This window comes from Anas acuta, chromosome 2 (assembly GCF_963932015.1).
Source record: "Anas acuta chromosome 2, bAnaAcu1.1, whole genome shotgun sequence".
NCBI classification, from domain to species: Eukaryota; Metazoa; Chordata; class Aves; order Anseriformes; family Anatidae; genus Anas; species Anas acuta.
The window spans coordinates 20,207,918-20,234,591 of record NC_088980.1 but is presented as its reverse complement, the minus strand read 5'-3'; the positions used below and the strand labels follow the sequence as shown (position 1 = coordinate 20,234,591).

Sequence of the window (26,674 nt, the reverse complement as noted above, 5' to 3'; positions counted from 1 at the left end):
AGTATTTTGTTCTGTACAATAGCTTATTTCCCCACACTATAAAGATAAATCTGCATTTGCAAATACATATGCTTAATTATGCTGTAGTTTTTCAAGTTTTTTTTCTTGGGTTATGGATTACCTTCTACTTTGTATTTCTCTTCTGTATAACTACTTGTTTGACACAGCCTATATCTCAGTTTGAAGAGCTGGTTGTATTAACTTATGAGACCTCCTTATCTTGCACAAAAACTTTCCTGTATGTCCACACATATCCAAATTTTGAACTGCTTTTTAAAATTATTGCCATTTTGCCAGAACACTTTATTGGTTACACACCTTGAACATGAATTCTGACTACATTTTGTGTCTGTAAAACCAACTCCTTTCTTCATCTGCTGTGTTTCTTACTAATTTCAAAGAGAAATAGCCATTGTATTCTTCTCATCGGTGCTTTTTTTGACTTGATTTTCAATAGCTTTAATAGGAATATCCTCCTTCTCAAAATCTTTCTTGATAGTTTCTCTAATTGTTAATATAAACATTTTTCTACAGTATTCCAAGACTGTGAAAAAATCTCTTATTTTGTTTATACTTTCATGCTGGAGAAAGTTTATAGACTTGTTACTGAATGCAGTCAGTGTTTTATTTTGAGGACTTTGAAAATATGGCTTTCAACCTTCTTATCTGATATTCCTCAACAATTGCATCAGAGCTGAACTGACACAAGCTTATCTAATAGCTGATAGAAGCCAAGTTTAAATTGATGTAAAAATGGCAGTATTACCAAGCTGCTTCTTGCAGATTGTGTATGTAAGAAGCTCCATTTAAATGTAACCAAAACAGTACAACTTCACAGACCATGGAGACAGTAAAATAATTTGAAAATTGTGACAGTTTTAATTCATCAGAACTCACTTTTTCTGTTAATAATCTCAAATTTAACTTTTCTGAGACTGATGTCATTGTAATCAGAGCTAAACAATACTTTGTGAACAAGGAAAAGAGAAACAAGCTAATGTTTAACTCAAATACCAGAGATCATACCATTAACTGACAAGCACACAATACTGAATCCTCATTCACTGAATATTTAAGCAGTTTTTTAGTTTAGAATTTTTCTTCTATGTGAAAAACACTGGCAAACAGTATAACTTTGCTAGTTTCACGTAGATAAACCCATAGCATACTATTAGATTAGCTGAGCTACCACCTTGTATCTCAGTCTCTTACACTTGATCCAGTTTCATCTGTCTTCAGACTAGTAATTTCTGGTTAAGGTTAACTGAAGGCCAGCTTTGAAAAATAATATATCCAGCTGTGATTTGAAAGCAGCGGAGGATAGAGAATCATAATTTCTCTTAGTACTTTTTCCCAGTGGTTAAAAATGTTCAGTCATATGCATACGTACCTTACTCTACTTTGAAAGTATCTTCAGGTGTGCAGCTTCCAGTTTCTGATTATATCTTTCTGTGCTAAAAGAAAAATCTCTTTAGTTATTTCTCCCCATGGCAGTAATTGTTTATGATAATCAAGTAAGCTTTCCATTTTCTTTTCGAGAAGCCAAATCAAGTTCTTTAATTCTGTTAATAGCAATTGAGAACTGCAAAAGATTTAAATTATTTCTTATGACCTTTTCATCTTCCTTCTCTTAAGTTTTCTGAATCTTTTTAAGAAATAGACCCTCCGAAAGTCTGTGTAGCATTTCAGTAATGATCTAATGTGCAGATGTAAAATGACAAACCCACTTTTAGGCTATATTTCACAGATTATGTAATCAATTATCACATCAATTAGGCTTCTTGCTGTGATTACTCCTCCAAAAGCTGGAGTTGCTTACCCACTATAATCCAAAGAGTCCTTCCGGAATTGTTGCTTTCCAGAAGATGGTCCTCAAACCTCTACCTTGCATTCTGTTCTCCAAGTTATAACTTCGCAATTTTTACAAGGTCTAACTCGGTTACTTGATCCAGGCATTTCATTATTTCTACTCTGCCAGTGTCACCTGCAGAACTGCTAAGCAGTAAATGTATGTTTTTTTCTCAATCTTTCATAAAACTCTTGGATACTATGCCAAGAGAAGCATGATATACTGTAAAGACATGCTGTCAATCTGAGCTGTCAATCTTCAGTGTGGCTGCTGTTTGTGATCAGTCTAGTTAACTACAGTAATATTGTATAAATGTTACTTGTCACTATGTTAAACACCTTACAAAATTATATAGCTATTACAGCTATACACTGATCAGCCATCCTGCAGTCATCCCCAAAGAATTAAATCAAATTTGGTAACACTTATTTTCATAAAACTATATTGCCTGGCATCAGTATTTCTGTTCTGCAAAGCCGGACTGGTCTATAGCTATCTAGGTCCCTTATTTATTTCAGTTTTAATTTTTATTTCTCCAAATACTGACAAGTGAGTATCTGTCATTTTCCAAAATTTTGTTGACAAAGAAAATTTCCCAGCTACTCCAAGACACATTAAATATGATTTTCATCAGGCCAGAAATACCTTCAAATAGGTTGTAAAACAGTTTTCAGTGCAAGTTACCTGAGACAAGTTTTTAAGTGCTTATCCCAAGCTGAACTTTCAGTTTGTGTGTTTAATGGTAGACAGTATTGCCTCCTCCTCCATGTCTTCCACATCTTCAACTGGGGGAATAAATTACTGAAAATTTCTGCCCTTCTCCATGTCATTACTATCAGTTGTTTCACCTCTGAGTTTTGATGTAAATGTTGTTATATAAGATGCAAAGCAGACTGGGATAAAATAAAAAAATAAATTAAAAAAAAAAAAAACACATTAATTTTAATCTTTATTAAGTCCTTACTCATATTATGGTGTATTGTATTACATACTTATTTATGACTTTAAAGTTACACTGGCTAAATGTTCATTCTGCCAATGCTGTAATTTGAGTCTGAATTTTTTGAGTTCAGTAGTTCAGGCATATCTTTCTGTTTTGTCTTCCAGATTCCTGTTGCTGTGACACAAATAAGTTCAACCAACCATCCAGTGAAAGTGGGACTCTCAGATGCATTTGTGGTTGTGCACAGGATCCAGCAAATTCCCAGTAAGTAGTGTGTGGTAATGCTAATGGTTTGGAGGCTGAGAAACAAGTGTAAGCTGATATCATTAAGGATGATTAGCTGCACAACAAATCACTTAGCTAATTTCAGTTTGTTAATTCAAGTGTAATTTTATTTGCTTGATAATTCCCAGTGTGGTTTTCTCCATCATTGTTTCTTTTGAGCTGATGTACTAAGTAAATAAAATTAAATAACCAGCCAAATAATGTAAAATTTAAGTGTCAACTTAAGTTATTCTATAAGATACAGTATCCAGAATATGTCTCTTTATTCATAGTAAGGAAGAAGCAATTTGTTCAGAAAAATTATCTGTATATAAATGAAAATGAAAAACATATCCAGGCCAGATGTTCTTCATACTTTAAATTCTGGACATCAAATTCATATATACATTTTAGTGAAAAGAAAAAAAGAGAAAATGTTGTTATTAAATGTCATCTTGGGCTCACATAATTTTGGCAACAGTAATTGAAGGTATCATTTAATTAAGGAAATCAAGTGTGATTTCCTGAATGCTTTGTTTTAATGTACTGTGTCCAGAACCATTTGAGATTTTGTAGCCATCAGAGAGTAAGTTTACTTTCCAGGTGTGCTGTTTCCATTAACACATTTGGAGGCCTGTAGCTAGCTAGTGCTGTCCCCCAAGAGTCAGTGCTGGGTTCAGTGTTGTTCAAATTACTCATCAGTGACCTGGACAATGGAACCGAGTGAACCCTTAGCAAGTTTGTTGATGACACAAAGCTTGGAGGAGTGGCTGATACCCCAGAGGGCTGTGCTGCCATTCAGAGGGACCTTGGCAGGCTGGAGAGATGGGCTGAGAGGAACCTCATGAAGCTCAGCAAGGGCAAGTGCAGGGTCCTACATCTAAGGAGGAATAACCCCAAGCACCACTACAGGGTGGGGGCTGACCTGCTGGAGAGCAGCTCTGCAGAGGGAGACCTGGGAGTCCTGGTGGACAGCAGGCTGACCATGTGTCTACTGGAGGGAGTTCAGAGAATGGTCACTAAGATGACAGAGGACTGGAGCACCTGTTGTATGAGGACAGACTGAGAGAACTAGGCCTGTTTAGCCTGGAAAAGAGAAGACTGAGGGGTGACCTCATTGTAATAAATGGCTCAGTCTTCAAAATAGGACTATAATCAAAGTTCACAATTTATTAAAAGAATAGAGGTAAGCAAACAGTGCTGGGTGCACCAGGAGTCTCTGCTCCACCAAGATGCACACCAGTTACATCAAGCAGCTGACTTTTATACTCCTAGGCTAATACATATTCATTACTACTTCTAAAAAAACAGGGTTATTATAATCAGTTTCCGGAATCCAAACCCTCCTACTGGAGCATGCATATCAGTCTCCGGTGGTCCCTCTGGGGGTCTCTGGGGGTCTCTCATGCTGAAGGCTCATAGTCTTCCTCCTTCTTGTCCTTCTCCTTTGTCCAACTTGGCTGTATGTCAGAGACTTGTGCAACATCCCCTGCAAGCTTTGTCTTTTAGTTGTTCTTCAGCTCTCCCTGTCTCCTTAATCTCCTGGCCAGATATCAGAGACTTGCATAGTGTCCCATGCAATAGTCATAATAGTTAGCAGTTATTCTGAAACCCCCCAGATATCAGAGACTTCAAGGAAAAACCTACAAATACATTTCCCTTCAAGCTCTCTATTGACATGAATTGCTAAAACGTTCCTTTGCAAGATACAAGAATTATATACGTTAACCACTCTGTTTTTCTTAGACTTGTGGTTGTACAACGGTATGTAAGACAGAATGTCACATTCATCATACCATGCGGCCCTAGCACTGTTCCATACTGACACGAATCAGATGAACATATCTCACATCATTAATTTATAGAAATATCTGAGGGGAGGGTGTTGAGGGAGCCAATCTCTTTTCAGTTGTGCCCAGTGACAGGACAAGAAGCAACAGGCATAAACTGAAGCACAGGAAGTTCTGCCTGAATATGAGAGGGCACTTCTTTACTGTGAAGGTGACAGAGTACTGGAACGGGTTGCCCAGAGAGGTTGTAGAGTCTCCTCTGGAGATATTCAAAACCCACCTGGATGACATCCTGCACAATGTGCTCTAGGTGATCCTGCTTGGCAGGAGAGGTTGGACTAGATGAGCTTCAGAGGTCCCTTACAACCTTGGCCATTCTGTGATTTGAACAAATATGCTAGGTACAATTTTTGATGATTCCCTAACAACAGGGTGCAAATGGATAGAGCTGAATTTGAACCAGCTTCCACAGGCCAAGTACAGGCATGTTCTCCTAAAGAGAACCTTGATAGAGGTATAGCATAGATGAGGTTGATGCAGATCATCTTTAAGACAGCCTACAGATGGGGTTGATACTGAAGTTGCAAGTACCTATGTCTCTCTCAACTCATCCTACTCCCTCTACATCAGTTTTAAACTGTCTTTGATATTGGGAGGCATAAGTCTCATGACATCAGATTACCCTGCTATGAGGAAAATGGAAAGTTTCAGTACCATCTGTTGCATGTTGTGAACTCAGTGTAGTGTGAAGAAGGTTGGCATGTCCCAATTTCACTGAACAGATCAGATCTTAGAAGAAATTTGGTTCAAAAGTATGGTAGATGTGATCTGCCTAAGGCTGCATGGATTGCTTTTGAGTACTTAGGAACCAGTGATACTAGGCAACTGCTTTTACACATTTGTGTGATGTTCGTTAAGTGAACGACCTGAACATTTCTGTGAATTTTCAGCTTATAAAAGCTCCTCAGATGAATTCAGGTAAAAATTGGTTTGATTTGTGGAAATAGTTTGTGAGAATAGTCACACAGAAATTCAGTGCAAGACATGTAAGTAGCAAGCAGACTGTCATCAGAACTCCATTGTTAAACACTAAAAAGACTTTTCTTAGGTTTACATATTTTGTAAAATTTATGATATATGCAAATCTTTATTCTAGTTTGAATGTTTCTTTCTGTAAAAATATTTCTGACATGCATTTTGTTTTACTACTAGTACATAATGTTGCATTTGATGAATATGTAGTTATTTACCTGTCTTCTGGTTTTAGTATTTCTGTCAACTTCTTCAACAAGTATTTCTGTCAATTTCTGTCACATGACACTACCTGCAAAGTGAAGTGACTCTAATTACCAGAAAATCTGTGTAGTGTTTCATCTTACTTTTTTTTTATTTTATTAAGCTACATTAAGAAGTTCCAGATGAGAAAAACAACATGGGTAAAGAGTCTAAACATGCCTCTACCAGAACTGTTTTAGTAGCATTATTCCCACATTAATAGCATTATTCCCATATAACTCCATTGCTCAACAACTGTTTCTGTGAATGGTGCTAATCTGTGATTATTTTGCTACTTTAGAACAAAAATACATTGCATTACAGCTAGTATTAATCAAGAGAACCATTGGTTTTCCGTAGATTTTCCTGAAGCCAAATTGTGGTTCCAATGAAACAAGTTTATATTAGTAAGTACAGGCACCATAATTGTACCCTGACAGAACACCAAATAATGTTGGCCCATAGGCAGCCAGTGTCAGATGCTCTTTAAATATGCATGTTCCTCCATTCCTGTTTTTCAGAGGTGTTGAATCAATAATGGCAGTAATCTGTTACTGAAAAATTGATATGGTAGAACTATTTTACTTTTAGTTATCTCTTTAAGACAATTGAAGACTATAAACTGCTGTTTGCGTCTCCCAAAGGAAGGAAAAGATAGTATATCTATTAGTTCTTGCTTAACACTTTATCAAAGACTTTTCCCTCAAGTGGAATTCAATTTCCCTTTTATGTTTATTCATTGTTATGGGGGGGGGAACAAAAAACTATTTCTACATATTTGAGTTTTGTGAGCTATTTTTGTACATGTATGTGTCTTATATTTGAAAAGGAAAGATGCATCTAATGCAACACAAGTGTATTTGAACAAAAGCATCCTCTCGATTCATTACCTGTATAATATTTTCTTGTTAGAATATATTGCTACTACTCTATTAGAATCCCTACTAGAAAATGAAACTGCTACTCTGACAGTATAGCAGTATAAGACTAAATCCACTTACTTTTAGACAAGTGGAAGCTAGTTGCAAGGTATGGAGTCTTCCCTTTCAAGACACTACGGAGAACTACTCTTGCTTTCTAATGTCAGTTTACCCTATCCTAAGTCACGTGTCTAAGATCACTGTGATCAGTTGACCTTTGGGTTTGCTTGTTGCTCATAACTGACAATTAATGAAAACCTAGACTACCTTAGACTGAGACTTATACATCAGAACAGATGTATATTAGATCAGGTAAAATTGTATAAAATGAATACCATTGGCACTAATTTCATGGCTCTGTTGTTGTTGCTTGGAAGACAGGGAGATGAAATTTACTTGGAGAGTTTTTTTCACTATGTCTTGGATCTGAAGTGATTCAATGTTTTTCTTAATAATGGTAACAAGTTGAAGCATGTAATAAGTTTTGCAACAAGCAGTTGTGAGGTATCTGGAATGTGATCACTAATATCAATATTTTGAAAAGGAAAAAAAAAAAAGCTGATTTTGGAATAGAAGCAGAATAAAAGTTGGTAGGAAAAATGACTGAGAGCTTTTTATCACAATTCCTGCTACAGGGGGAAATTACTGTTATATCTGAAATGGCATAAAAGGAAAAAAATCCAGGTGTACTAGTTAATCACATGATGGCAATAAATTACACATCTCATGAGATAAACGTGTGTGATCTTAGGAAGTTTCAGGAAGACAATTCTAATTACAATAAAATGGAGAAAAAGGGATGAGTTTTTCTGAAATACTTACCTATATGATTGAGCTTCATAAACACATCTTGGTGTGAAAGGAGTAAGAATAATTTATACAAAAATACATTTCTAAAAACTGCAGAAAAAAATATGTCAGCCAAAGGAGCATAACAATTATTTGAAAATTAAAAGCCATTTCAAAAGTTTAGATGGATAAAGCCATATTAAAAAATAAATAAATAAATAAATCTTAAAAAGAGCATTAAAGACAAGATTCAAACTCATTCTCAGACAAAACTACATAACTTTATGAAATTATGATGGTTCATATCATGTGGTCATTGTTGAGAAGAAGGAAAGTGAGAATGTCTCTTGCCTTCTTGATAAATAGAAGCCACAGAAATAGAAATCTGAGAGTATTGGGAGGACAGGGGTTAATAATTTCAATAAGGAACTACGGGAAAGAATAACAGTATTTATCATAGTGGTTTGAGACTATTGTTGGGATAAAATGAGATGAAAAACTCAAATTTGTAAGAAACAAATTTTGTTTTGACAGATTGTGGAACAAAGTCTGTATTTTGTTCCAGAAATGTATCCTAAACTTACTTTAAAACTTCAAAATGCCTTAGAATGGTATGGAGAATGGGTGGAGAACAAAGGATGATAAATCATCTTGTATAGCCATCAGTAAATATGTTTCCAAAGGGTTTGGAATGAATTTGAACCAGTGTAAGTGTCCAGAAGTCTGTCACAGACATAACATAAAAATCCTTTTTACTTCAAAGGAAATTACATTTGTAGTTTCAGGATAGTGTAAGTGAGAGTTTTTTCTTTGCACAAAAATGAAGAACATCTTTCTGGGTGAACTGAGGTAATAAACACTATCCATGTGTTTTTTCCATTGTTCATCCAGCTGAATGTCTCCTGCTAGAGTACTTTCTTTTGAGACACAGTAAGTCGCTCAATGTTACAGCACTAATCATCACAGACCTTCATCAAAAAGGTCTTCAACTATTATGGAGTTTCTCATGTTTCCATTCTTTCCTGTCTGCGAAATAAAAAGAAAAAAGAAAAAAAAAAAAAAAAGGTGGAGGAGGGAGGATTAAGCTTATTTTATCAAAGTCTATACTACTCAGTAGTCCAAATTTTTTCCAGATATTCTGTCATTATCAACATGACTTCATGTCATGAGAGTGAAAGACTTATGAGCAAAATTCTTTAATTCACTTCCTGTCACAAGGGTTATCTTTGGAAATTTAAACAATAGACATTTGCAATTATAATTTTGCAACCTACATCAACATTAAAATGTGTTGTTATGCAATGCTAGATTTTGCTAAGCATAAAGATACTTTAAGCTGTTCTATTAATGATAAAATTAAATTTAATTCTGTTGTTTAAAGCACAGGATGGTATAGTGAACTATGTAGTGATTTCTCTCTGCTGAATGAAATATACATGTATTTCATTTGTTGTTTTCCATTGGTTTCTTCTGTGGTTTCTTCCTGGGCAGGAGAAAAACAAAGTCCAAAAATATTTTTTTCAATGTGATAACATACATTTTTTTAAATTTTCATAGCTTCATGTTCACAAATACATGAGCAGTTCAGGAGGAACTGCTAGTAAAGCAAGTCTTGTATTTACATTTACAGTTGTTGGAGTACCTGTAAAGGTCTGCAAAGACTTGCTTTTCAAAAGCTCTTCTGACCATCTTTGGTGCACTTTGTATGCTCAACATTCTAAATTTCAGTATAATAGTCAATATAGAGTCTCAGTATAATAGTTCAGCAAATCATTGACTTTTTAAGTAAATTTGGAAGATTTAGAATGTTTTATTACATTTTTTTCAGTGCCATCCAAAACATTAACAACATTTTAAAAAATAATTCTGAAATCAAAATTCTAAAGTCAGACAAACCTAATTCATTCTGAGAAGGGAAAAAATATGTTTTTGATCAGCCATTTCATTTCAAAAATGCACTTTAATCAGGACTGGAAAGAGTCATCTTGAAGAATCAAAAGCAAAATGAAATTTCTGAACATTCTGAAATTGAGAACATTGAGAATTTCATGCTTGTTTTTATTAAGATGCTTAGATATAAAAAGGCTCTACAATAACACCCCTTTTATCAGTCCCTGAAAGAATATAGTTACCTAAATTTTGTTGCCATATCTTTTAAGAGTTAGAGTATGGAGTTAGGAGATTTTTGACAACTGGCTTTCTGCCTATTTTCTCTTTTTGCATTTTTACCTTGATCTGCTACTGTTGCTTGTATACACAATTTTTCCTTTTCAAGCCAGTATGTGATATAATTTTGTGATACAATACCAATGCAGATTTGGCAATATGCTTTATACACACACACACACACATACATATAACTATATATATATATATAGCTGCATATAGCTGCATATCCTTTTGTCATAGTCTGGAAATGCTTTAGAATAAATGTTAATGTGTGAAGGGAAGAGGATTTTTGCCTGAAACCAAGGTTAGCAAGAAGAGTCCTAAATTCTGAGATTTCTACAGCAGCAAAATGGAAAATTAGATCCATCAGTTTCAGAGAAAAGTTTCTGCTTCTTCCAGATAATTCAAGGAAAGTGAGACAGGCTCTGGCCTTCTGCTTCTGATTTGTCTGATAAATTATAAGGACCTGATTTGTCTGAAAAATTATTGCAGATGACACCAAATTAGGTGCATGTGTCGATCTGCTCAAGGGCAGGAAGGCTCTACAGGAGGATCTGGATAGGCTGGACCCATGGGCTGAGGTCAACTCTACAAAGTTCAACAAGGCCAAGTGCCGGGTCCTGTACCTGGGGTGCAATAACCCCAAGCAGAGCTACAGGCTGGGAGATGAGTGGTTGGAAAGCTGCCAGGCAGAGAAGGACCTGGGAGTATTGATGGATAGTCAGCTGAATATGAGCCAGCAGTGTGCTCAGGTGGCCAAGAAGGCCAACAGCATCCTGGCTTGTATAAGAAGCAGTGTGGCCAGCAGGTCTAGGGAAGTGATTGTCCCCCTGTACTCGACTCTGGTGAGGCCACACCTCGAGTAGTGTGTTCAGTTTTGGGCCCCTTGCTACAAGAAGGACATGGAGGTGCTTGAGCGGGTCCAGAGAAGGGCGACGAAGCTGGTGAGGGGTCTGGAGAACAAGTCTTATGAGGAGCTGGGCTTATTCAGCCTGGAGAAGAGGAGGCTCAGGGGCGACCTTATTGCTCTCTACAGGTGCCTTAAAGGAGGCTGTAGCGAGGTGGGGTTTGGTCTATTCTCTCACGTGCCTGGTGACAGGACGAGGGGGAATGGGCTAAACTTGCACCAGGGGAGTTTTAGGTTGGATGTTAGGAAGAACTTCTTTACTGAGAGGGTTGTTAGGCATTGGAACAGGCTGCCCAGGGAAGTGGTTGAGTCACCATCCCTGGAGGTCTTTAAAAGACATTTAGATGTAGAGCTTAGTGATATGGAGCTTAGTGGAAGACTTGTTAGTGTTAGGTCAGAGGTTGGACTCGATGATCTTGAGGTCTCTTCCAATCTAGAAATTCTGTGATTCTGTGATTCTGTGATTCTGTGACCACCCTGATTTCTTTTCCTGAAAACACTTGTACATGATTTTTCCTTTAATAATTATTTTTCCTTTTTATAAGACATTAAGAAGATTTAATGGACATTTTCCAGTTAGACGAGACCATGAATAGTGAAGGGATAGTAGCTTTACTTATTCTGTAAGCAAGTCTTCTCTCCTCCCTTTTCTTCAGCATCTTCAGTGAAGATGAAAAATGAAAAAGCATTAGTTGCAACCTAACATTTTATTTTAGCAATGAACAAACTCTCCATTAATCTTACCAAAACTTTGTGTTATTTTTGATCAGAGCACAAAATATACTGATAAAATGAGAGGTCCTGCATGCCTTTTTTACCTCAGTCTTTAGCAGCAAGACTGACTTTCAGGAATCCCAAGTCCCAGAAACCAGGACACAAGGGAGGAGAAAGGAAGATGTACCCTTGGTGGAAGAGAATAAAGCTAGGGAATACTTAATCAAAGTGGACATTCATACTCCATGGGCTAACATACTTCTCTTTATCAACAGTGTTTTTAGCATTGTCATGCTCTGGATGAGATGAAAGTGTCTGTGACCTTAGTTTTTTGGGAAGCCAGAAACTTCTTATGTCTTGCAAACCATGCAGGGAATCTGCTAGGGAAGATTCAGAGTAAGTAAGGTTATATAGCACACCAGTCAGTACCACTAATAATGAAATAGACTTCAGTTAAAGTACTGACACCCACAATTTTATTTTATTTTATTTCTTTTTTGGGGGGATAAGAGGGGTAGGTGGGAGACAGAATAATAAAAATTTTTGTGGAAACAAATTACAGTCTTCAGCATTAGCAGGAGTTCATTTAAAACACATTTTCTGATCACTGATTTGGTAGGTGCTTTTGTAGGTCTTACCATCCTGGGAACATAGACCTCTCACTGCTGGTGAGAGATTTTCTCCACCCTAGTACAACATTACCTTTGTCTTGAAAATCCTTTCTCTCCAGTGGGCTGGAAGGACATAGATAAGTACAAGGCATTTGTTAGGGGAAATGTTTGGCACATCCCAATATCTGCCCTTTATCCAGTCAGAATGACTATGTAGGTCATTCTAGCTCAGTTATAGGTACACTTCAAACCAAGAGAGAAATCCTCTATCAGAAAGGGTTAAGCCTCAAATCTGAGTCAGCCTCAAATAAATTACAGGAAGAAGTGCTTTGGAGCTAAGTATAAATATGATTGTCAAGCCAGATTCTACCTACCTGTGTCTGGGAGCTTATGCAGTGAGGGAGGATGAAGAAGCTGCTTCCCAAACAGTAACCGTGGCCAACTCAGGAGAGTTACCTCACCCAACCTCAGCACAGCTTCTCCATCCTCTGAGATTCCCCCTGCTTATTCCAGTCAAACTGATACATGTAGTTCAATGTTTCATGGGGTTTTTGTTTGTTTATTTTTTGTATGCAGTGAGGGGTATTCTCACACTTTTACGGGTTGGCCATTTGTCTTTTCCTAGAAAACCTTGTACCCTTATGCCAAGAGGCACCTTAGGCTTGGGACGTTACATCATTTTTTCTCTTCCCTTAAGAATTATTATTTGTTATTTTCCTGATTTTAGTTGAGGTTCCATTTTCCATCTGAAAAATGCCTGCAACATCCTACCAGGAGACTGTGAAAATACTTACATTTTGGTGCTATGTAGTTGCATACCAGCTGGGAAATTACTTCAAGCTGCAGAAACATAGCCTTTATACCGAGTAGCAAGGTGTGTCTTAAGCATACAAACCTAGCAGTGCAAAAACCTATCAAAGATTGAGTCTGTGGCAGTCTTTAATTCCTTTTCTTCTGTTGCATATAGCCTCAGACCAGACTGAACTGAGTAACCTGTTAATCCTTTGTACGTAAACTTATTCCTCTCTGGCATTGTTCCACAGAGGTCACTGATTATATTTAGCATTGTTCAGTTGAAGTTTAGCAGACCTTCAAAAAGAACATAGTTGGCACATGATTTTGAATCCAAGACATCAGGAAAACATTATTATTTTGTTAGGTAGGCAGTAATGGTATGCAATTTTAATTTACAAATGTGCTAATTTGCCACTCTACATTGCAGCCAGACACTTAAAATCTGGAATACTGAAAATAAATGATAGGATAGTGATCTGGAAACCAGTGTTTATGTGTCTTTTTCACACTTATCCTGTTCTTAGGTCCTACAGTTTTCTATGTATTCAAAGCCCATAAGAACAGTGCATTGACTGTATTGAATTTCTGCTTTCAGAAACTTAGGTGCAGTTAGCTTGTGTAAAGATTATGCATTACAATGCCTGTTTAGGAAGACTTGTCTTCTTTACTATAATTTTATAATATGAAAAAAAAATATTTTGGTGTATTTAGATATGAACTAGCTTGTAGCTAACAAATTTGATTAAGCAATGAACTTAGTTTTGTTTGCACATCTTGACAACAACTGACAAAGTGAACATATAAAACATTTCTCTTAAGTATGTAAGCTGAAAAATGTCATAGGAAAGTAAGCGTCTGAAATATACCCTAAAATGCCTGACAGTATGCTCAGAATTTCTACCTAAATGAACAAATAAGATGCTTGAGAGCTCACTCAGCAATTTTGTAATCATTTACCAGGAAGGGGTACCTATTTAGTCAGCACTGACAATTTCTCAAGTGGAAACAAACAAAACAAACAAACAAACAAAAAACTATAGCTTTAGCATGTTCCTCCAAAATATGTAAAGTTAAAAATTTATCCTTGAGGAAAATTGGTGCCATGTACACTTAAGGCACAGTGAGCAATCATTGCATCCACTATTTTTCACAATCTACAGACTACAAAATAATAAAGTATGATTTTTTCTTTTTCCTGGTAGATGTCCGTAGAAGAACAATTTATGAATACCATAGGGTGGAACTGCAGATGTCAAAGATCACCAACCTGTCAGCTGTTGAAATGATACCTCTTCCAAGTAAGTAAAACAAAACATAGGCAGCACATGGGCAGAAGCCAGATCTGGGGGCAACCTCATTTACAACACACACACAATTTAAAGTATTTTGTTTTATCTGTGAACTTGGAGTTATGGACAGATTCATTTACCCACTCTCAAATTTATTCCCATCTGGATGATGCATTATCTAATGCATCCTCATGTATCACAAGTTACATTAGCATAGGCATATAGCTCCCCGTAGGTTATGAATGAAATCTGTGTCAAATCATTTTTTTCAGAAGAATGCTTATGTTTGTTTCCTCACGAAAAAATAACATTTTTTCATGCTTGCAAAGCAAACACAAATACTTCTGTGTACTGTGCATCCCTTCTCAAAGGAACATCCCCAAATGCATTTTGCAATTCATTTATTTATTTTTTTTTTTGTCCAAGGTAAAACTACATTGTTTAGAAATATCTGGGTTTAAACCAACAGTTATAGTATTGTGAAAAAATAAAAAATATAAAATAAAATGGAAACAGCCTTTTTCCTGTTTTCTAATCCAGTTACAGTCCTTGCACACTTTCCTGCCAGTCTTACTATTTGTGTAGGTCTGAACGTTAACAACACCCAGGAACTCTGGAGCCAGAGAACAAAGATTTAAGGAAATACTATGCAGAAAGATATAACAAAAAAAAAAAAAAAAAGGCAATGAAGTTGAAAGAGGTGTTGTGGAAATGAGATTATATTTACAAATGGAATACAAATGAAATCCTACAAATAGAATGTACCTCTGTGCATATGGTTGTGCATTGCATTGTAATAGGTTGGGTTTAGTGTGTTATTTTGATCATCTTAGAACCTACTCATTCTGTAAATATATACTATCTGAAGATGTATCCTTTTCTTATACCTTTTGTGAGATTAATGTAGTGATTTCTGTTTATATATCTGCTTCCTAGCTTGTCTCCAGTTCAACAGCTGTGGTCCTTGTGTCACTGCCCAGATTGGCTTCAACTGCAGTTGGTGCAGTAAACTCCAAAGGTAAAGAGTATTTATTTATTTATTTATTTATTTATTTATTTATTTATTTATTTATTTATTTATTTTTGATACGGGTATACAGATGTGATCAAAGGATATCCAAAAATATTTCCAATAGGTTACTCAGTACAGGGGGATGTTATGTTTTATATACATGCATTCACATGGATATATACCTCAGTTGAAGTGTGGCTAGTGATCACGTTGTCCCGTTTCATTTCAGCAAAGAAATTAAGCAGCAAAGGTCAAAACAGTTGTCTTAGGAGTTAAGCCCTTGTTCCTGTTTCCTTAACCCCACTTTAAAATTATTCTGAAGGACTCCACATGAAGTAGAAATCAGAATAAAATTCATGTTTTCTACCTGTATCCATTGCTTCATCAAAAATAATGTAACCATAAGAGGTATGGGGTGGCAATGTAACTATAAAAGCATGCTTGTTCTTTTCACAGTAGGAAGACTGACACATCCAGGGACTCAGATTCTTTTCTCTTTTAACTTCTCATCATACTTAGTGGTCACATTTGGTGTCTTCAGCCTCTCACTGCCACATTTTATGACAAGGTGACCCACTTGTTGAGCGAAAGACTGTGGATTTTGTCTACCTAGACTTCAGTAAAGCTTTTGGCACTGTTTCCCACAGCATTCTCCTGGAGAAGCTGGCTGCTCATAGCTTGGTCAGGCATATGCTTCGCTGGGTAAAAAGACGCAAATTGTGGTGAGTGGAGTTAAATCCAGTTGGAATCTGGTCTACTGGGACACTAGAGGTGTCCCCCAGGGCTCAGTACTGGAGACAGTTCTCTTCAACATCTATATCACTGATCTGGATGAGGGGATCAAGTGAACCCTCAGTTTATAAATGACACCAAGTTAGGTGCAAGTGTTGATCCTCCCAAGGGTAGGAGGGTTCTGCAGAAGGATCTGGGTAGGCAGAACAATGGGCTGAGGCCAACTGTATGAGGGTTAACAAGTCTAAGTGCCGGGTCCTTCACTTGAGGCACAATAACCTTATGCAGTGCTACAGGCTGGGGCTGTAAAGTGGATGGAAAGTTGCACAGCAGAAAAGGACCTGGAAGTATTGGTCAATAATATGACCAATATGACCACCTGAGCACTCTGCTGGCTGAATATGAGCAGATAGACTGAATATGAACCAGCAGAGTGCTCAGGTGGGCAAAAAAGCCAACAACATCCTGGCTACTATCAGTAGTAGTGTGGAAAGCAGGACTAGGAAAGTGATTGTTCCTCTGTACTCAGCTCTGGTGAGGTCACACCTTGATTACACCTGTGTTCAGCTTTGGGCCCCACACTACAAGGACATCGAGGTACTTGAGCATGCCAAGAGAAGGGCAACGAAGCTGGTGAAGTGTCTAGAGGACAAGTCTTATGAGGAGCAGGTGACGCAGATGGGGTTATTTGGCCTAGAGAAAAGGAGGCTCAGGGGAGACCATATCATTCTCCTTAATTACCTTAAAGGAGGTTGTAGCAATGTGGGGTTTGATCTCTTCTCCCAAGTAGCAAGCAATGGGACAAGAGAAAATGGCCTCAAGTTGCACCAGGAGAGATTTAGTTTGGGTATTAGGAGAAATTTCTTTACTGAAAGGGTTGTGCTGCATTGGAACAGGCTTCCCAGGGAAATAGTCGAATCACCATCCCGTGAGGTATTTAAAAGATCTGTAATGTGGTGTTTAGTGATATAGGTTAGTGGTAGACTTGGTAGTCCTAGGTTAATGGTTAGACATGATGATCTTAGAGCTCTTTTCCAACCTAAATGACTCTATGATTCACAAGGACAGTCAAGTCAGTAGTACAAATGATTTAGACTGTGCAGAAGCTGGAGCAAAGACAGTAAAATGGCAATTCCACAGCTGTAGCCTTTACAAAAAAGTTCTTCTGTTACTGAATTTCATTGATCTTCATGAAATGAATCTTCATAGTATGAATTTATTTTACACTGGTTCTCTGACACAAAATGCAGTATCATAATGGCTATGTATCATTTTGTTTTTCAACCCCAGTGACTAGGTTCAGAAATCTTATGTATAAAGTGTATGTGTAATGAAAGGAGAAAAAGGCTATTAGCATTCTAAAATACTGTAATGATTTGATACCATGTTGAAGAACTGAAAAATAGATGATGAACCAGATATTAAGAACTTGGGGTCACTCTTATTATGTTTTCTTAAGCTTCATCTCTCACAATAAGTAATTTGATAAGTCACTCTTGTTCTCAGTGTTTTGCAAAAAGCTCTTTTGTATGGAATTGAAGCTGAAGGCACAAAACGTATAAAACGTCTTCAAGAATAAGGATAGTTGTAGAGAACCTTCCCAAGCAAGCATGAATAGATCTTGTTTACTTTATCAGTTTCTTGCTTTCATGCGTTGCTTGGTTCTCCTTCAATTAATAAATGTTGTAGCACTATCTGTTAGAAGAGTCTGTTACTTTGTAGCCAGTGTTCTCATTTCTGTTTAGATAAATTTATTTATACAAGTAAATATGAAGAGATAATAAGGTTCACACCTCTTATGAAGATCTGGCGAACCCTGAGATCCTTTGTTTTCTTCTGTAGTTTCTGAAGAACTGATTTTCCCAAGTTCTAGAATTACTATTTTGTTCACTGAGGCACAAATTCACTGTGGAGAACAGAAAGGGTTTTATACTTCACCATTAGTAGGATACAACACGAAGCATGTAGTTGCACTTTTTCCTTCCATATGGTCAGATGAATTTGTGACTACCCATTCATAATTGGCAAAATGCAATTTGCTCCTGAAAAACATACAGTCTCAACACATCTATTTCTATTCAATTAAAGTCCACATGAAAAAAAGTCGTGCTCTTTTTTCCCTGTGAAGATCACACAGCAATCAAAGATGAACCTACTGTGAAGGATCCTTGCTCTGTTTCCCAAAAACAGTCAGCTCCACACTGCAGCACTGTTGTACCTTTGATGATATGCAGCAGATAGACTGAAGAGCTTTATTGCTGTTAATTATACCATTACTAACTGTATTGAGACTGTAATTTCATGCAGGCTGTGTTCAGACATCATTTGACCAGCAGCAAAAGCAGGAACTGGTATTAATTTTTTATTTTTTATTTTTTTTAAGTATAGATCCAGAAAAGCAAACTAAGATCATGCATCTGCACAGAAATTGTAGTAGTTTAAAAACAGTCATATTGTCCAATTTATTTCTATAAGGATGAGTGATAGCAGGCTGGGCTTGAGCAAATGCAGGAATGTGTTTAGAATCGTAAAATAATTCATATTGGAAGAACCTGCTAGAGGTCATCCAGTCCAACCACCTGCTCAAATCTGGGTCAGCTGTGAGCTCAGACCAGTTTGCTCAATACTTGAATTAGCTGGATCTTGAAAACCTTTAAGGATGGTCCCCTGAACACCTTATTTTTACACTAGATTGTACCCCTTATTTTTAAAACTCTCATTTTCTACACCAATATGGCTGTGGTAACAATGCCTGTCTCAGGCCCTGTTGCCTTTCTTGTCCCTCTTCAGCTTCTGAAAAATAAAGAGTAACTTATTTCAACTAATTCAATTCTACAGAGAAACAGATCTGAAATAAGAAGTGGAAACAAAATTTGTGAAAAGGGGCAACTTGCTTCCCAAAATGTTAAAATTGAGCACCATTTTTATTTTTTATTACGGGTATATTACGGTCTAGGTTTGTTGTGATGAAAATTCATTCCTGTCAACTTTGATAATTTTGTGTTTCCTACAATACTGTCACCTGCATTCTTGCCCAGTGCCTCTCTTTTATCTTGCTGTTACTCACTGTGTTCTTTCACATTATATTCATATAGAAAAATCTTTATTTCATTGCTCAGTTTAGATATCTGGATCACTACAAAGTGCCTAATCATTTATTTCAGTAATACATTGTTTTTACCCCCCTCAAAAATAAATTCATTATGTTAAAGTATTCTTTTTGCATATGATAAAGAAACTGTGTCAAAATAATACCTAATTATTCTAGTTAAAAATTGTAAGGAATAGAAAGCTCTGAGTTCCTTCATCACAGTGGTTCTGCTTTTTCTGTATCACTGCTCCTCAGTTACTAGCCTAGACTAAATTGCCCTAGACTTTTATTTTCTGTTGTGATAAACATTGTTCTTCTGCAGCTGAATAAAATCTACTTGGAAAAACAAGGGCAAAGCACTACATGAAGTATCAACTTAGACATTTCAGAAGTGCCTAGTGAAGAAAGAATATTAATATTTACACTTTACAGTGAGTACTAGGAGGGGTTTTTGACTAAGCAGAAGTGGATGTTTAGGAGTAATGCCCAAGTAGTGCTTCTGGGCTGCAGAGTAGAGAATGATGTCACTGGCTGGACACATTGGTCTGGGAAGTGAGAAACCAAAGGCCTCTTTTCTCATAGGCAAAGCCCAAAGGGAATGGCATCTAGCCTTTGGTGCAAAACCTGAAGAAAGTGTTGAACATGGTACTGGAAGGTTCCAGTGTGGCAGTACTCTGCTAATTGATCCATTTGGTCCACTTTCTGCAGCAGGAGAGGGCCTGCTTGACAATGAGGAGACTGACAGAGTAATGAGGCTCACGTGACTGTAACAGACAGTGATGCTCCTCCTGCAGAGCTGCAGTAGCACTTTGGTACTCTAAAAAGAGAACTACCAGAGAAGATCATCTTCCATGTGATAACATGGAAGCATGTATCCAATGGGAAACAACTCTACTTATTCTACAACCCTTTTTTCTCAACAAGTTATGATCCCATTTATCCAGAGCAACTGTGCTGCTGAAAACAGCATCTTGTATCTTTTTTTCTTTGCACAAAATTTAAAACACATATTGAATAATTCACACAATCAAGTACAGTAGTTGGAAAAATAGAAAGTGTTCAAAAAAACAATATCTGAACAAGGAAAATTGACAGGAGAGTCATTGCAGAATAACTGCACTCCCCCATGTGGGCAATCTGTATTGGAATGAAAATAATTTTATTTTGCAACACAGTGGATTGTTTCCTACCTGTGACTTCAGTCCAACTGCAGTGCCTGCTCTTCAGTCTTTAGAGGTGTAGGTTATCCTTAAAGGTAATTCAGAGCAAAAACCTCTATTCCTGTTGCTCGCTACAAGCTTGAATAATGGTTTTACTTTTCATAACGGATCATCAAACTATCCACTCTGAAATCTAACATAAAGTATGTCATATAGTTCCATTATAACTGAAGAGAAGGTACTTCATTTTCATATGACTTCAGCAGATGGAGAATTCTCCTAGAAGATTTTTTTTTCTTTTTTTGAACCATGTAGAAGAGGGAGAACTGTTCCATACATAAAATAAACTAAATATAAATATGGAAGATAAGATAGATCCAGATATAGCAGAAAGCTCTGAAACTATGTCTATAAAACACCAGAAAAACTTAGCGTTTTTCTCATGTGGCTGAAACTTGGATTACTTTTACCCCTTTACCTATAACTGCCCACCATGCAGAAACTGAATGAATTCATTAACGTTAGATCTGTTCCCATGACTCTGAGCATATGCACAATTTCCAAGGATTCCTGAAATTTTAAGACAATCTTGAATTAAAAAGATGAGGGAATCCCATTTCTGATACATTTTCCTTTAATGCTGAATGCTAAAAACAGCAGTGGGTCTGTAAACCAAAATGTTACTGCTTTTCTTTATGAAATGTGTTCTGAGCAAAGTGAAAAATCACAAATGTCAGGAAATAGCAACAATAGTGAGATTTAAGTCTCAATATTTCTAATTTTTTTTTTTATGTCAATCACGGCTCCCATCTAAGCAGAAAATAAAGAGGTAGGTTATTTTGTATTCTGTACTGATTACCTGAAAAGCATGGAAGGGAAAATCTTGAGGCACTTGCCATTCTTAAGAAAACATTTAACAGTTGAAATATGAAGTGACAGTTTCCCACACTGGCCTTAAGTAATAGAAATTTTAAAAATTGTTGCCTTTTTTTCTGAACTTCTAGGAAAGTTTGAAATGTCTTGTTTATTTATTCTTCTTTGAGAAATACATTGGAAACATATTCAGTTAACTCTGACTTTATACCTGGAAATCTTTAATATCAGGAAAAGGAAAAAAAAATCTTGAATCAAGTATTGTAATATAATTTATAATCTTATGTAAACTAAAGTATTTATTGGGCTAGTAAAATACTATCCATATAGAATTACAAAAGCATAAAAATTAATATTATACAATCTGACTACATGAAACACCTGATTTAGAAAAAAAGACATTAAATATAAATAAGAAGCACTGACTGTACACATAGCTTGCTGTTAAATATCTACCTTCTTCTCATCTTTATTTGATAGCTGGCATTGTAACCAAGGTTGTAGATTCCATTATGGAACAGGGAAAGGCAGTGGACAAGATCAGAACTGAAAATACTCATCAGATGAGAAAACAGATGTATTATCCTAATCATGCAGCGAACATTTAATACATATCTTTTGTTATTATGTGCTTTGGTATAAGCCCCTTAGGTTATTTTACCAAAACTATGAAGCTCTTTAATAACAAATAAACAAAAATGAAATCTAGAAGTTTTTAACTTAGACGTTATAAACACAGTCTTCAAAAGTTCTTGAAGTTCTTATGCAATGAAATTACAGTGAAAGCATAAAACTGAAATTACTGTTGGTTTGATGGATGAAGTAGCTATCCTGGACTTTGTAGTGCAAGGTGTCAAAACGCTTTGTACTGTGTAGGGAAGGAAGTTTTACTTCATCAGCATGAAAAATCTTTCTACTTCTGTTTCTATTTTCTTGTGCTACCATTTGGAGAGCTCAATTTTCATTGAAATGCTCACTTTTAAATAGTTTCTGTTTTTAAATATTTAAGGGTTTAGTTTTCCTTGTTTGTTTGCTTCAGGGTTGCATATTCCAATCCCAAATTAAAAGACGGGGAGAAGACTTGCTGATTATTATTCAAGCTGGTTTTATTCCATCACCATTTAACTGACAGTACCGTGCTGTTATTACAAAATTGTCCACAGTATTAGCCATTGAATAACAGAAGAAAAAAAAATTGTATGGATTAAGTAAACCACCAGAGGGAGCATATATAATCCAATCAGTGTAATAGATTCATATACAAATGACAGGGAAAATCTCATTTTAAATGCTTTAGAAGGGCTAGAGATTTAAAATATAGTGTGTTCTGCAAAATGTATTCCACTCTATCAGTGTATATAACTTCATGAATTTGCTGATTATACTGCTGCTTCAGGCAAAGTAAAAGAAATGTGCCCAGACTATCTGTCTCTAGAACGTGTATTTCACCAACAACACTTCTCTATGCTGGAGTGGTTTTATATGAAAATATGTCAGAGTCCTAACACTTGTGTCTTAACAAGAGGTTTGTTGAATTAGATCAAATCTAGCCCATGATAAATGAGAAGTAATGTCAGTACTATTTTTCTAACTTGAATACTGTTTCTTTCCTGATTATGGAGCAGACAGAAATTCTCTGTAGAAATTCGGTCCTTTCATCAGTCTGCTCTGTTTAAAATGCCATATTTTTTCTTCTGTTGTAAAAGTTGTGTTGAGACATCGTCATTTTTATCAAGTACAACGAATATATCAAGAATGAATGTGTAGATTTGTCAGCACTGATACATTACTGATAAGAATGGTAAGATAACTAAATCTATACTTTATTTAGCAGAAAATTCCTCCACACCCAACTTCTTCAAATCATTTTCAAGCTGCTCTTTCTTAATTTGACAAGCTAATTTGAACACATGATCTGCAAAAATCTGTTAGGAAATTAGCATTCAATAATTGAGAATTTTATATGCATGGGAAGCCTGATGGGAGCAAAGCAAGAAAAGAAACTGCCAGAGAAGTGCTTAACGAACAAAGTATTTTCTTAAACCAGAGTGAGATTAGTGATGGTATTGTTTGCAATACAGAGAAGGAAGCCTCACAAGATCTTAGATCTTCTCAAGTGGGATAGCAATACTATTTTTAACACAGTATAAACTTCAGTGAGACTGAAATCTAACTTCCATTATGGAACATACAGGATCATGAGTTCTTAACATATTTTTATGGAAAGTTAGCCTGTATCGTAGTGAACTAGCTTTTCACTGAAATTCATACATCCGTACACAGATAAATATCAAATAAATGTCTTTTTACAAGTTGGACAAGATTGTGGAAATTGTTAGTAGCTAGATTCCATGGAATTATTGTGGAATTTCTGTAATTCTTCTTGATCACACATTGTGTGGTACAATTCCGATGATTAATACAAATAAAATGTTCAGTCTTGGAACCCAGAACTGCAGCAAAGGTGCAGTAGCCCTTGTAGGCCTGTGACATATTACAGCAACAACAGCCAGTGCACTAGATACACTGTAGAACTCTAGAGTTGAATCATCCCCCAGCCAAATCTGTCTCTTGTAGGTCTGTCAAATATCTCACATTCTTAAGGTGTCTCATAATAAACACAGAAAGGAGTTATCAAAGATAAAGAGGACAGTTAAGAACTTAAATCCCACTTAGACAAGGGGAAGCAGACATCCAGCTGTTATTTACACCTTTGAAAGTATTTACTTTTCCTGATTTGCTTGGAAGGAGGATCACAAATTTGTATTTAATTTCCATGTTTAATTTCGAAGACACACAAGATAAAATAGTGGTAAAACACCAAATAAACAGGTAGATAGCACAGCTCTTTTCTGTAGAAACTTCTTTTACTATTCTTTTATACACTAGTACCCTTTTGTTCCTCACTTATTGTATTGGAATAATAAGAAAGAAAAAAAAAAAAAAAAAAAAAAACACTTTGTCTTTAATGAACCATTCATACCTAGGACTGCAATTTCCTTATCAGCTGTAAATCTTTGAAATCTCAATAAAGTTTAGTTCAAACTTAATTCTGCACTGTTTGTTTATCCTGGGGAATGCTACAGACACTCCAAGCTTTATAACTTCAGGACAATTTGTCAGATAAATTCAGTTACATAAAAGCTTCATTAATAGATTAGCAAAAATGATGATTGTGCAGTAGGTACATTTTGTCCAATAGGCTTAATAGTTCTTGGCAGAACGTTTATTTAGTGAGGAATAAGGTATTAGATTTTCTCCTTTTCATGCCTGAGATGAATGTAATTCATAGTTCCTGACTTCTTCCTTAAATGTCAGAAAATAAGATGTTTTCAAAAATGCATTGCTGTGTACCTATTTCAAAATACTTGAATGTTCATGAGACTAGATAACAGAAATGAGCTATTACACCTTCCCGTTATATCCTAAATTGTTGGTCTAGATAATCACTTTCTCAACTGCCCATTTCTTGCCCTATTGCAAGTGTTTGTAAAAGAGAAAGAGCCAAAACGAAGAACAAACCAATTCAGAAAACCTCCAAGTTTTGTTCATGACACTTCAGTGGAGACAGATAGCTCAGGCAATCATGCCTAACTCTAGGGTACTTTATAAAACATAGGTGAATGTACTGCTGTGGAAGCCTTCATTTTGCTTTCCTTCATATAAACATCCTACCTACTGTATTACTATCTATAGAGAAATCTAATGTCTTCTGCCAATTTTGTGGCTTTCACTTATTATTAGAAAATGCTCTCATTACAAGGGAATTAAATAAAACAAACATTTAAATAAATTATGTATTTTAATTGAAAGTTTTTGCTCATTTTTTTTCTTTTTCTTTACTTTTTAGTTTCACTGAAATATATCGCCAAATGGGAGTCCCAGTTAGATTTGTTTAATTGTCAGTTCTGTGGTCATACAGATACAGTCACTTGTACAGATGTAACTACATCTTCCCATACCAAATATTTTTTGATGTAGATTTTCTAGCAAATTAAAAAGAGTCTGGGATGCGAAGCTTCCTGAGCATTAGAAATTCATTGTTTGAGCAATTAAATAGTTATGATGTTCCTTGACGTGATTTTAATCCATCCCCAGGAGCACTGTCCAGAACAGTGCCCAGGAACACTGTAGGAGTTGGAATATTCCAGTGATTATTCCCAGTTAGTTGGCAGTTTATATGCAGTCTCCTTCTTTTCAAGGTTGAGAGAGTTTTCTTGTTTGGGCTTGGGCCATCCTGTGCCAGTAGTCTTCAGTGCCAAGGAGCATTTCTAAGCATGTTTACTTTGCTAGTGTAGAAGGAGCCAAAATGATCACAACAGCCTTAACTTCTTTCCAGAGGCACTAATCTCATGGCTGTACTCCTAAATATAACTTGAGCATCACTGAAGTCATATTTGTCTAATAGTCTCCTAGGTATCTCTCTTTAATGAAGGGCCATAAATTAAGTCTCCTTTTGTAAGCATAATACTTTAAATTTTACATATTCCTATACATGTATCCCTATGTAATATTGTCAGAAATTTTAATTTAGGCAAACTTGAAATCTGCATGTCTCTTCGTGAAATTTGGATAATCTAAGTTTAAGAACAGCTAAGGAAAACTGTTCAATTTTTCAACAAGCAGCTGCGGCTTAATATATGCTTGTCTGGTTTTCAGAAAATTTGGGCTTAACTCTTGTTTCTCTTATGGAATTCTGTGTTATGTCAACTGAATCATTTAAACTCTCCTATGCTCCGTATACTCAACTCTAAAGTGGAAAAGGAAATATTTCCCCAAAGGTGACATTCATATTTTTGTTTTAAAAGGAAGAAAAAAAACACTTATGGATGATGTCCATATAAAACTTTATAGTTTGCAAAACACAGTTTGCCACTCCTTTTTATTTATTTAACCAGAATGAAATCTAACATTTAATGTTGAGGGAGGGGGATCATAGGATCATTTTAGGGGGATGCTTCATGGGAGCATCCACCCTAAAATTAAAGAGATAATTTTGATGAGCAATGCCAACACATCATCATTCTCTACTAACTTTTGTTGCAATTACCTCCTTAGTCATATATACATGCACAAACTCAAAGGCAGTGGAGAATGTAATCTAATATCAGATACTAGTATCTCCTTCCCAGAGATTTGATTGTTATTATTTTCTGCTGATTCTGTTGGAAAATCTGATACCATAATCTCAAAAATTTGACTCTAGGCTCTTCTTACAGTCTCTTTTACCTTGTAGTTATTCAAAGCAGAGCCTTTAGCAAAAGCTTCCATTTTAATCTTTATCTGCTTTTCAGCATGTTTTCTTTGTTGTTTTAAGTGACAGTAAGATTATAGAAAACATTCTCTTATTCTTCTTTAATCAGAACTCTGACAACTCCCACTTTAACTAGGATTTTTTCTTTTCTTTCTATGTGAATTGAAAATAAAACTTACCTCGTTTAACCCACTTTCATTCTTAGGCTCTTCCAGCAGCAAGAATTTCCAGTGGGAG

At 36.0% G+C, this 26,674-nt stretch overlaps 1 protein-coding gene across 2 annotated transcripts in view; it reads left to right on the top strand.

The window, feature by feature from the left end:
- PLXDC2 (plexin domain containing 2) overlaps positions 1-26,674 on the top strand; it is a 271,670-nt gene that overhangs the window by 211,055 nt on the left and 33,941 nt on the right. For both annotated transcript variants that reach the window (XM_068673780.1, XM_068673781.1), the window contains 3 exons: positions 2,957-3,056; positions 14,229-14,324; positions 15,252-15,333. In XM_068673780.1, the coding sequence (XP_068529881.1) occupies positions 2,957-3,056; positions 14,229-14,324; positions 15,252-15,333 (278 nt within the window). The remainder of the gene's footprint in view (positions 1-2,956; positions 3,057-14,228; positions 14,325-15,251; positions 15,334-26,674) is intronic.